The following is a 12,577-nucleotide window of genomic DNA, read 5'->3' as shown; positions in this document are numbered from 1 at the left end:
GGTCCCCCCTGGTGTGGGGGAGAAAAAGGAAAGAAAAGGGGTCATTGAGTTTTAGTGCTGTTATGTGAGCACCTCTGCCTCTTGCAAATAGACACTGGATCCCTACAACAGACCTTGGGCTTCAAAGACCCAGAGTGAGGCCAAGCAAGATGCTGTAAAACGTACTGACAAGATAACTGTTCCTGCAAAAGGTATGTTCCCCCCTGGCTCCATTTGTAGTTTCTTTACATTTAGCCAAAGAAGAGGTGTCCCTGAACTAGGTACTAGGAAGCAGCATAGGATGAGACATAACTGTTTTGTTAACAACGGTGTAAGAATGCCTTCTATGTGCAAAACAGTGTACTAGAGTCTAAAGAAATAGAGATCTGTAAGACAAGAATGCTCTCTACTCATATGGCCAAAATTCTAACACATGTTACATATACATACCACATACTACTGGCTCAGTCGGTAGAGCATGCAGCTCTTGATCTCAGGGTTATGCATTCAGTCCCCATGTTGGGCATGGAGCCTACTTAAAAAAATTTTTTTTTAATATATGTATACTTTTTTTCGTCACTGATTTATGCACTAAAATCTCATTTATTTAGAGTCCACGTAAATAAAGAACAGTAAAAGGTATGGTAATTTAACTGCCTTTTCAACTAAGAACTAGAAAATATTTTTGAATAGTTGTTATTGGGGATAAGTTGAGAAGTAGAAAGTTTCTTTTGTCTTTTTACTTCTCAATTTCTTACCTTTGTAAGTAGTCAACGCTGCTCCATCCTTTAGATCTATAGAAGGTAGATTCCTGAGTCATTAATACCAACATGAGAGATCCTCATACAAATGGTACTGAGCTAGCATCCTACAATGCTTAGTGGTAGTTGGAGTTTGAGGAGAGTCAACAACAGAAATGAGTCTGGCACAGAAAACTCCTGAATTAACCAGTTAGTGTTCCCAAGAGGTAGAAGGGCTAGAGGTCCTGAGTTGAAGCTTTAAATTGGGAAAACTGTGCCATTTGGATTCATCTAAATGCCACTTCTGACTGGAAAGTGGGTAAGGTCCTATATACCATTAACTTTTTTGCTGCAAAGGGAAGTGGGATTTCCTTTACTGACGTCCTGGGTGGAAATGACTTATTTTCTTGACTTCTACTTCTTCCAGGGTCTGAGTTTCTGATTCCCATCACTGGATATTATTGCCAGCTCTGTGAGGAATTTTTGGGGGATCCAATTTCCGGAGAGCAACATGTGAAGGGTCACCAACACAATGAGAAATACAAGGTTGGTCTTTGTAGTAGTTGTGGAGTTTCCTACTTTCTCCAGTAATCCTTTTGACTTTGTCAAACCACTTCAGAGCCAGAAAAAGTTGTTAATACTTCAAATTCCGTGTAATCTCTAGGAAGTTCTTGTCAGTCTTAATAAGAGATGCTGACCTGGTAGAACCATCTATATCCTTGAAGAAGATGACTCTAGGGGTTTCTACCAATTGAATTCCAGTAGTAGCAGGGCCAAGATTTTCTTTCTTATTGTATTTTGACCAGTTGTTGAGCCTTTATGTTTTCTCTTCCCAGAAATATGTGGTTGAAAACCCATTGTATGAGGAGCGGCGGAATCTAGACCGCCAAGCTGGCTTGGCTGTGGTCCTAGAGACAGAACGGCGACGGCAGAACGAGCTAAAGCGCAGACTGAGTGAGAAACCAAAGGAGGAGAAGAAAGAAAAAAAGGCAAAGGTCTTGAAGGAAGTAAAAGAGGATGACAGAGTCTCTGAGGAATTAGAGGACCAACTCTCTGAGGGTGGGAACTCCCCTGAAAAGGCTGAAAATAAAAGGAAGGGTAGCATCAAACTGCAATTAAAGGAAGAGGTAAAGAAAGAATCACCAACATCTTTTGGGAAATTCAGCTGGAAGAAGCCAGAAAAAGAGGAGGAAAAAAGTTCAATGGTCCCAAGTATTCCTAAGGAAGAGGTTGTGGAAAACAGTAAGGACAAAGAGGATGGGAAAGCTGAGGCTGGGAAGGCAAAGCCCATCAAAATCAAGCTCTCTGGGAAAACAGTTGTTGCACATACGAGCCCTTGGATGCCCGTTGTGACAACTTCAACCCAGACTAAGATCCGACCCAACCTGCCTATCCCATCCACAGTACTCCGCAAGTCAGGTTCAGCCACAGTGAGCAAGCCAGCTCCTCTTAACACCTTTCTGTCCATCAAGTCCTCTGGAACTACTGCTAAGCCTCTGCCAGTGGTTAAAGAGTCTTCAGCTGATCTTCTCTTGCCTCCTGATATCATCTCCAAAGCATTTGGTGGGGAAGAGGTGATTCTAAAAGGGTCTCCAGAGGAAAAAATGGTCCTGGCTGAAAAGAATGAACCATCCCATATACCTGAACAAGTGCTACCACCTCCTCCACCACCACCTCCGCCACCCCCTCCGCCACCCCCAGTTATACCTCATCTAGCTTCTCCATCTCCTGCTCAGACAAATGCTGTCTTGGCTCCAGTCAAATCAAACCCAGCTGTATCTCACACTCTCAGCCCTGGCTTCCTGGGTCCTAACATTTTGAATCCTGTGTTGCCAGTAGCCATCATGGCGTCGGCACAGCCAGCTGCCATTCCTTCCGATGAGACAGCTCCTGGGGTGAGTGAGAGTGACCGAGACCAGACCCTCTTCTCTGTGTTAGTGCGTCCTCCACCTCCCCTCTCAAGTGTGTTCAGTGAACAAGCCAAAAAATTGGAAAAGCGAAATTCATGCTTAGCCACAGCCAATGCTAAGGACCTATATGATATATTCTACAGTAGTGGTGGAAAGGGGGCCCCTGAGACTAAGCTGAGTGGCGGTCTATTGGCCAATGGGGAAAATAGCAATCTTTCTAGAGTCGAAAGTTCGGACACCTCTTCCACTTCCACTTTGAACAACAGTACATCCCAAGAGGGATTGCCTCCAGATAGAAGTTTGATCTCTGCTCCTGAAAAGCCCACTGCAAAAACTCTGGTGTCCCTAGGGAAATGGTCAGTTGTAGAACACACAGACTCAGAAAACAGAGGCAGTGGCTATGGATTCCTACAGCCTCTGACAAGGTTGTGCCAAAGCAGGCCTTACGAAACTATTACCCCAAAGACAGATACTTTGGCCATGTGGACTTCTAGCTCCTTCCAGAGTGATACTAATAGGGATATATCTCCAGGAGGAAAAATCGAGCTTGATCTCGGAGAACCAGGACCACCAGGTGTAGAGCCAGCCCCTCAGCTGTCAGATATGCACTGTCATATCATGGAATCTCAGAAGTTGGTAGAAACCCACCTTATAGACTCTGGTAACCAGGATGAGGAAATTCAAGAGCTCCACAGATCTAAGGATTGTGAGGAAAGTGAGGTAGAGGTAAACAATAGACTAAGAGAAAAGAGACCAAAGCTTTCTGAAGGGATGGTAGGAGAGGAAACAGGTATCAGTGCTGGGCCCAATAGCATAGAGGATTCTAATTTGAACCGTGGGGACAGATGTACATGGGAGGGAGAAATAGAACAGTCTGAGTTGCAAATGACTGACAAAAAGGCTGAACAGTCCAGGAAATTGATGACAGTGAGTGAAACTCAAAGTAAAGTAGTGAGTGACTTGAGTGCACAGGCTCTCTCTTCCACAAAGGCAAAAATAGACTCATTTCCACCAGAAGCTAGGTCTTTACTCCAGAACCCACAAGATATACCTGTGAAAGTTTCTGCTCCGGAATTGCTTCTCCAGTCCCCAGCCAGATCAGATATGTGTTTAACAGATAGTGCACAGGAACAAGGAGTTTCAACTGGTAATGAAGAGTGGCTAGAAAATTCAGCTCCAGAATCTTCTTCCAGGACAAGTTACAGAAGCCTCAAACTCCAGAGAGAAAGCTCAAAAGACTTGCAGGGTAAAATGATTTATGAACTGACTGTTTGGGATGAAAATAATAAGTCAGAGACCTGGGAGAGCCCAGAGAAACCAGAAACAGAAACCCTGGAGCTACAAGATGTCCATCCAGAATTAACAGTGACAATAGAAAGCAAGGCCTTAGAAGGCTTTGCAGTTACAGACTTAAAAGTAGAAGAGCTTGCTGCCCTGGGGAACCTGGGGGATATGGGTGTTGATTTCTGCAATACTCGGGTAGACCAAGCACATAGATCCCCAAATGTCCTGTCTCAGAAAGTGTGTGAAGAAAATTCTATGTCACCTATAGGATGTAATCCCTCCACTCTCCCTGACTTGGAACCAATCCCATCCTTTTCTGAGTTTCCATTAGATTCTCCCAAAACCCTGGTGCTTAACTTTGGAGCAGAAGGTGAACAAAACTCATCTAATCCCAGAAGTGGAAGGATCACCCCTAACATTTTGAAAACTGGACTTCCTATAGAAAATGTTAACCTTGGTTTGGGGAGCTTAGAGGGAACACACCAAGCACTTGACCTATTAGCAGGAGGAATGATGCCTGAAGAAGTGGAAGAAACTTCTCAATTAGAGAAACAAGATTCACTCAGATTGGAATCGGAAACAATTAATCCTGCAGGCCTTGGGCCATCTCCTTGCCTTCCAGACCTTGTTGAATTTGTCACACGGACATCTGGAGTTCAAAAAGAGAAGATATGTTCTCCTCTTTCTGAGCCAGGTGACCCTCCTAAGTGTAGTTCCCCGGAGACGGGACCACTACAGCTAGAAATACCGAAAGTATCCATCACACATCTAGCAATTCCTCAAATAGATGAGGACACTGACCACCCTTTGAATTTGGCAAAATCTCTGGCTTCAGGGTCTCCTACAAGGGAGCAAATAGTTGGAGGCAATATGGTCCCTCAGGAAATAACTGCACAAGAAGCTTCAGTTGCTGCCACCCAGGACCACACAGAATCCAGTGTTCATGACTAAAAGTACACATCCAGAGCTACTTGTGGATGAATCAAATTGGCTTCTAGAAACCAGGTGCCCAGATGATCCAGGACTAGTTGGCTATCTCATCTGGAACCTACACCAAGAGATGCAGTAAGCATCTTACAGTAAATGTTCATGGAAGCCAAAAGTTTACCTCTTTCCTTTTTTTTTCCTTTTTTCTTAAGATACCAGACAAATCAGTCATAACTTCTATACATATCTGTAAAAAAGTATTTTTCTGTTATTATTATTATTTTTATTTTTATTTTTTGCCAATTTGCTTTCTCCTACTTTGTCATTAAAATCAAATGTCTGTCTGGCTCACCACATAGTGTGCTTTGATTGATTGTATTTTGGCTTTGACTCTGCCATTTCTGGAATGTGGGGGAGGAGGGAGACAGAGAGCTGACTTCGATTGCTATGTTGTATTCCTACCCAATTTCCTGGGCAGCTGATGGATCTCTGGGAGAAACACCAGAAAGCCTGCTGAAATGGAAAACTAATGAAGGAAGGATTGTTCATCTCTTAGGCTTCCATTTGGATGGGCCTGCCTTAACATTGTTTGAAATGCAGCGTGAGTAGCTCTTTTGTTTACTGTTTACTTCCTTGTGCCATGTCAACCCCACACTTCCTTTATCCTGTTGCCTTTGCTTGAAATGGTCCTGCTAACCCACAAACCTGTTTGGAGATAGCCTCAATAAAGGAAGAAAATCTAGCAGGTTCACTTTTGGAAGACGACAAATCGGTAAGGCTTATTCATGGCTCAATGCCAGGAGCAGATATGCTTTTTGGGTCACTTTTATTTTTGAAACAGCCTTTGTGTTCATTGTATTGTGATCCAGTAACATTTTGTGTTAAATTGTGTAGCAGCCATTTCTGTTCTGAAGAGGTAGAAGAGCTGAAACTTGTTTTGGGATTGGACTCATTCTCTGTTCCACAATCCATATGTGTTCTTTCCTCTACCTCTCCCTTTCCCAAGTTATTTCCACCATAGTGTGATGTTTGGGGTTGTACATTTTGTTCAAAAGATTAAAGAATTTATAAGTTGGCTTGGACAAGTTTAATTTTATTTTTAATGTGTTAATTACTTGGAATAAATGCATTAACCTCATGTTTCTTTCTGGATTTTGTTTTGAAAACCACACACATTTGAACTCCACAGGAAAACTAGAACAATGAACTCCTGCCGTCCTGTTGTCTATCTCCTCCCTCCCAGTTGTTTTTTCCCCCCATTTGTTAGGGCTGCTTCCGTCATGTCAGATTGTTAAATTATGTAGTCTGTGCCCAGTGCTGCCTGGGTGGGTAGTGAGTAGGCAATAGTGGTCTGGTTTTGGCATCTTCCTATTGTGAAGCTTTTCATAAACTCTTATATTGGCTCTCCCTGTGCTCTGGAAGCTGAGCTCCCCATAGAACATTCATGTTCTTGCTGAAGGTGCTCTTGGGGATCAGAAAGCTTAGTCCTCAGATTTTTTTCTTTTCTTTTCTTTTCTTTTCTTTTCTTTTCTTTTCTTTTCTTTTTTTTAATGTTTATTTTTGAGAGAGACAGCGCATGAGCAAGGGAGGGGCAGAGAGAGAGAGGGAGACACAGAATCTGAAGCAGGCTCCAGGCTCCGAGCTGTCAGCACAGAGTCCAACACAGGGCTCGAACTCATGAGCCGTGAGATCATGACCTGAGCCAAAGTCGGGTGCTTAACCATCCCCCCAGCCCTCAGATTTTCTGATCTCTGTCCCAGTTTCCTCTTTACTTTCTTGTTGTCAGAAATTTATAACCTGGCTCAACAGAGGCTTCAGAGTCTTGTTTTCTACCCACACCCTCAAAAATAATGCAAAGTTGCTGATCTTTTTTCCTAGGAATTTTTTTCCCTGTTAACTTGTGTGCAGAGCTGCAGAATCCTAGGTTGAGTTTGGGGAGGCTATTTACTTTTTCTAAAGCCTTGACTAATGTCTACTTAGAAGATGTCCTGGCCTTTGTTGTTGTTCATGTTGTGGAAAGGGCACATATTTGGGAGAGTTAAGTCCTTGAATGTTCCTCAGCCATTTGCCTTGCTGTGATATTGGACAAGTTACCACACCTCCCTGTGCCACAGGGATTTTTTTTTCCCCCTCCTTTAAGATGAGGATCATTATCTCCATTGCAGCACCAAATGTGTCCAGGGTCATGCCATCCCTAGTAGTCTTCCTAGGCCTGCTTTTTAGGCTGAAGCTTGAGTTTAATGCACTTTCCTGGCCCAGAAACCATAGACTGACTCAGAAGGTGCCCTTTAGATGAACGTAAACCCAGGTGAGCTTCGGAGATGTATTTGTTTTTCTGGAGAACTACTCCTTCCCTATTCTGGCAGCCTATCTACAGGAATCAGAGAACCTAAGAGTTTAAAATGCCAGATATTACTTAGTTCATCTCCCTTTGGGGACAGATGGTTGGGTTTAGAGTGGAGAGGGGTTAATCCTGTCCATATCTCTTACCCTTATTCTATATCTGAGGGAGTCAGAATCTTCCTCTTTAGGTTAGGAGAGGGACACTGGAGAACGGTAGGGAAGAGAAAAGAGGCAAAATCTAGGCAGTACAGAACTAATTCAAGTAGCTGTGGCTGGAGTACTTTGAATTACTTTCTTGTACTTGATAACTTCAGGCTTTTTCTAGAATAGTGAGTGGATTCCTGCTTGTAAGAAACAATAGTATTCTTCGTATCTGCCTTGAACTAGCAGAAGGAGAGCCTTTAGGATTCTGTAGTCTGGGCAGGAAGTGTTGCTGGCTTTCTCTTTGATCAGTAGGATCTAGCTTTGAGCCCATCTAGAGAAGCCTTGTGATAGGAAAGGCAGAACTCTAACCCAGTTGCCAGCATCTAAAAGTAGGGCCTATTTTTATTCAGCACTATCACAGCACTGAATAAATGTTCACCTTAGGAGACAGGCACATGCAAGGAGTGGGCCCTAATCTTTATATGTCGCTTATGGTGTCAGAGATAACTATTTTAATATTCTGCAAACATCAGAAAGTTTTTATTGGAATCTCTCAACTGTGAAAACAAATTATCAGTAGTTAGGTTTAAATTTGGGCAAACCTAATTTTACCTAATTTGTGTAAATAACCCCCCCAAATTCCACTTGGCTTTGTGAACGGAGACCTTTTGCTTCGTAAGCCATCTTCCTCCTATTCACAGGGCAAATAATACTCTTAGTCTTTGTGGTAAGTATTCCCATTTTACCTAATACAGCTTCATCTCTAAAAAAAATTAAAATCAAAAAGCTAGCTAATGCTTTGGTACCAAAGCATGCCAGGACATGTGTCCATTTATCAACTGCCAGATTCAGGGACTGCGGAAGAATGGTGAGGGGTTGGGCAGCAGGGATGGTTGGACATACAAAAACAGGCATCCTATAGGGACATTAAGTATGTGATTAAAAAATAAAAAGTCAGAGGCATGTTCAGAGAGGAGACAGCCTATAATAGAAGTGAGATGGGTATTTTTTTTTTAATGATTATTTTTAAGAGAGAGAGCATAAGCAGGAGAGGGGCAAAGAGAGAGGGACAGAGGATCTGAAGCAGGCTCTGTGCTGACAGCAGCAAGCCTGATATGGTACTTGAACTCATGAGATCATGACCTGAGCCAAAATTGGATGCTCAACCAACTGAGCCATCGAAGCACCCTGTGAGATGGGTTTTTAAAAAATACACCTGAGGCACCTGGCTGGCTCAGTCAGTAGAGTATGCATCTCTTGATATCGGGGCCATGAGTTCAAGCCCTATGTTGGATCTAGAGCTTATGTAGAAAATAAATATCCCTAAACTTTGGTTCTCACCTTAACAAAACATACCTGCCAAGCTTGGGATAAGAGAGAACCTAAGCAAGGTCTTCATTTATTAACAATTTTGTGAGAACATGGACAAATGAAAATAGTTTGGGATTGTGAACACATTTCTTTAGAGTTTAATTTTGTAATAACATTTATGGAATTTTTAATCAAAAAAGTTCTGTATATGGTAACTGTTCATTGATAAGCCAAGCGCTGGAACTGATAATGAAAATCTATCATTTAAAAAAAAAAATCACTCCCATCCTGGTTTGCCCTCAATGCTTATACACTTTCAGAGGACTCTGTATGTTTTCATTGTAGCAATTAATGTTTTAATTTTACATTTATGTGTTTATTTGATCAATATATGCCTTCCCCCACAACTAGATTATAAACTCTCCAAAGCAAGAAGTTTGTCTTTGCTTACAGTTTTTTCATGATTGTATTCCCAGTGCACAGTTGCCTGACCCACATAAGAGTGCTCAATAAAAATTCGTTAAAAGAATCAATGTGGTAATAGTAGCTATTTTTTGTTAACTGATTTTGAATACTCAGCAATTTATAAGTGGGTAAAAGCTGCAAACTGCTGATTGTATTTGTTGGGTACTTAGCACTCCAAAAGACTGCTTCTGTCCTGGATCTTTGTATACAAAGCACTGTCTATAACAGCAAATGCATATCAAGGCTGCCAGTGGCCTCTTCATTTGAACAGCATTCTGGCCAGGAGGGGGACACACTGCCCCTGAAGCTCCTAGAAGAAAAATTGAGGGTAGGAATGGGGATAAACTGACCTTAGAGTTACCAATAAAAGACTTTTGGACTCTAATTTTCAGATGGCTACCTTTCTCCTTCCAGCCAGATTTTATAGGCGCATTGAAGTCAGTCAGTCAAACCCACATCTCTGATTTGGCGCAACATCCTCTTTGTCACCTCATAAAAACTAAGTCAAGCTGCCATTTGATTTCCGGAAGAAAACAAAAAAAAAGCAAAAAGTTTGCTGTTGGTAGAAGGAGGAGGGATGCTTTCACTTCTTACTCTCTATTTTTGTTTCAACATCCTGACCATTTTATATAAAATATAAATATTTCACGCACATATAAAATAAGTACACACAAACACACACGTAAAATATGTAACTTTATGTCAGTAAGGGTTATCTGGTGCTGTGGAATTGTAGACCAGGTTTTTTTTTTTTCCTTTGTGTATTTTTAAATATGTGTCTCTCTCACTCAGTGGATCCCTGTCTTCATTCCTCTTACCAGTTCTCTATAAATAGGTCCTGCTGCTTTTCCTTCAAGACTCCCTAAATTCCTGTATTCCCATCAAGGCTGGGCAATGTACATTCTTCAGCCTCCATTCTTGAAGAATATTATTCTTTTCTTGTTTCTCTTTTCCTCTTCCCTTTCTCTTGCTCCCGCCTCTGTTTAGCTGTTTATGTATTCCCAAGTATACAAACATTTGGTCATAAAATACTATAAATTGAGCTACTTGTCTTCACAAAGCTTACTTTAATGCAGGTACACAAAAGATACCACAAAGTCTTTGCTGCATTCAAGAGGATAAAAGTTAATTCATATCTAGATGTATTGATTAAAAGCTTTATAGGCTTTTGTCCATTCCACTGGTGGAAGATCAGGAGAGAAAGGTGTTTTGTAGAAAACAATGGAAATGAGCATGTTTAAGGGAAGTGAATAAGCAGGGTGAAAGTAGAGGCAGAGTTACACGATAGAGGATATGGAGAAAGATGGCAAAGAGGTAAAGTCAAGCATATTGAGGTATTTTCTTTCATCTCCTCTGATACTCTGCCCCTGCTAAAGTTCCACCCAGCTCTCCAACAGCCTACCTACATAAGGATGATTATGAAGATGTTTACTGACTTTTGCCCGCCTCTCTTCCTTTCTTTTCAGGAGCAATTGCAGAAGTCTTCAGATTTCCAGAAGGAACGACTGCAGAAGACCTCTCTGCCTCAGGGAGGCAGGGATAGAAGCCACAGAGACCAAAGAAATGATGAGCGCCCTTGGGGCCAGTAGGTAGTCACCTCTAAGGTCTGACTTTCAGAAGGTGGGTATGACTGCTGGGACAGGAATGGGTTGTGGAGAAGACCCTGTGTTTTTAACTGCCAGGAAGTGGTGAATTGGGTGAGCAAGTATGTATGTCTGTATTTTTGTAGCAGTAGAATAGGGACGAGATAAAGATAGGCATATAGATGTATATTTTAAACTTGCCACTCCTCATCTCCAATTATCTCCTAACCTCCATCTCTCATTTTGTGCCACACTTACGTTAAAGCTGTGGAGTTCAGATCTTCTCATCCGTCCTAGATCCAGGGGCCCCAGTGTTCCCAGCAAGTAGAACATCTACTGTCTCAGTTTCATTCTTGTCCATTTAAGAACCAAGGTAAAAATTTGGCATGTCCTTAGAGGAGTGGGGTATGAATGGACAAACGAGGCAGAGGGATGGGGAGACAATCACAAAAGGTAGTGTTTGAAAAATCCTGACTTCAGGATTTCTGACTTCAGGACCGCTGTCTACCAGTTTTCATTCAGACTTACTACCTCTCCTACACTCACTGAAACATCTAGTACACAGAAGCAGGCAAGCATCATTTCAAACTACCAGGGAAACCCCTTACTCTCTATCTAAAATGCTAGTAGGTACTTTATTTACTCCTTTTTGCACTTTGGGACTGTGGAGGAAGAAAACCAAAATCAAATAAAATTTTAGCTGACCTTTAAGTCCTTTAAACTCTGAGATTCATTTAAATCTGAGCTCCCCCGATCCAGATTTGCCCTTAAAACTCTTAGCCTACTTTTGTTCATGATTTGTAAATCCAGGCATTTTTAGAGTCCCAGAGGTCTAATTTACTACCCAAATAAATCTGTGGTTTGGGTAAGTTTTGGGAATACTTGTAACACTACAAGTACAAAGAACTGCATAATATACAACCAAAGCCACCAAAGGAATAAGAAGTAAGGGGATAAGGGGTAAAAAGTATCTCAGGGCCTCTGGCTGTTGAGCTTCTGTCAGTTAAGGACTACTCATTCCTAAGGTATGACCCTGTGGATGAAGCAATGGAAAGCGTTCTGGTGCCAGGGCTGCCAACACTTTGTCACCACCACTTTCTACTTTCTCTCCCTTGCTTCAACCCAAGATCTGTTTCTCATCAGCTACCACCTTCCTCTGTTCAGGGACAATCAGGTGTTTGGTCACAGCTTTCATTCCTAACTGTTCCTGCTTGCATTCTCCAGTGGTATCTGAGGTCCACCTTTAAGATGTGCTGATCTGGGGGATGGGCAGGGGGAAAGGGAACATTTTTATTTATTTTATTTTACTATTTTTTTAATTTTTAATTTGTTAATGTTTATTTTTGAGAGAGAGAGAGAGAGAGAGAGAGAGAGAGAGACAGATGTGAGCAGGGGAGGGGCCGAGTGAAAGGGAGACACAGAATCGAAGCAGGCTCCAGGCTCCGAGCTGTCAGCACAGAGCCTGACGCAGGGCTCAAACCCACAGACCACAAGATCGTGACCTGAGCCAAAGTTGGTCACTTAACCGACTGAGCCACCCAGGCACCCCTAGAAAGGGAACATTTTTAGAGTAATATTTTCCCTCTGAACTTTTATTTGATATGCTAGAGTTCACACATATTATAATGATAAGATACTTAAGGCCTTTTTGTTGAAATATATTTCATATAACGTTAAATTTTTTGTAACATAAGATTCACCATTTTAAAGTATACAGTCCAGGGGCGCCTGGGTGGCTCAGTCGGTTAAGCGTCCGACTTCAGCTCAGGTCACGATCTCACAGTCTGTGAGTTCGAGCCCCGCATCAGGCTCTGGGCTGATGGCTCAGAGCCTGGAACCTGCTTCCGATTCTGTGTCTCCCTCTCTCTCTGCCCCCTCTCTCTCTGCCTCT

At 42.2% G+C, this 12,577-nt stretch overlaps 1 protein-coding gene across 2 annotated transcripts in view; it reads left to right on the top strand.

The window, feature by feature from the left end:
* ZNF318 (zinc finger protein 318) overlaps nucleotides 1-11,397 on the top strand; it is a 33,629-nt gene extending 22,232 nt beyond the window's left edge. Inside the window, exons 8-10 of one of the 2 annotated variants that reach the window (XM_049653716.1) lie at nucleotides 92-191; nucleotides 1,147-1,265; nucleotides 1,556-9,167. In XM_049653716.1, coding sequence (XP_049509673.1) covers nucleotides 92-191; nucleotides 1,147-1,265; nucleotides 1,556-4,864 — 3,528 coding nt within the window. In that variant the 3' untranslated portion in view covers nucleotides 4,865-9,167. Of the gene's footprint in view, nucleotides 1-91; nucleotides 192-1,146; nucleotides 1,266-1,555; nucleotides 9,168-10,569 lie in introns of those variants that run through there. The other variant, XM_049653717.1, reaches the window with a different exon arrangement.
* The last annotated feature ends 1,180 nt before the right edge of the window (nucleotides 11,398-12,577 follow it).

The sequence above is a fragment of the Panthera uncia genome (assembly GCF_023721935.1).
Source record: "Panthera uncia isolate 11264 chromosome B2 unlocalized genomic scaffold, Puncia_PCG_1.0 HiC_scaffold_24, whole genome shotgun sequence".
NCBI lineage: Eukaryota > Metazoa > Chordata > Mammalia > Carnivora > Felidae > Panthera > Panthera uncia.
Note: the sequence above shows the minus strand (reverse complement) of the source record. Positions and strands in the feature narration are given on the sequence as shown.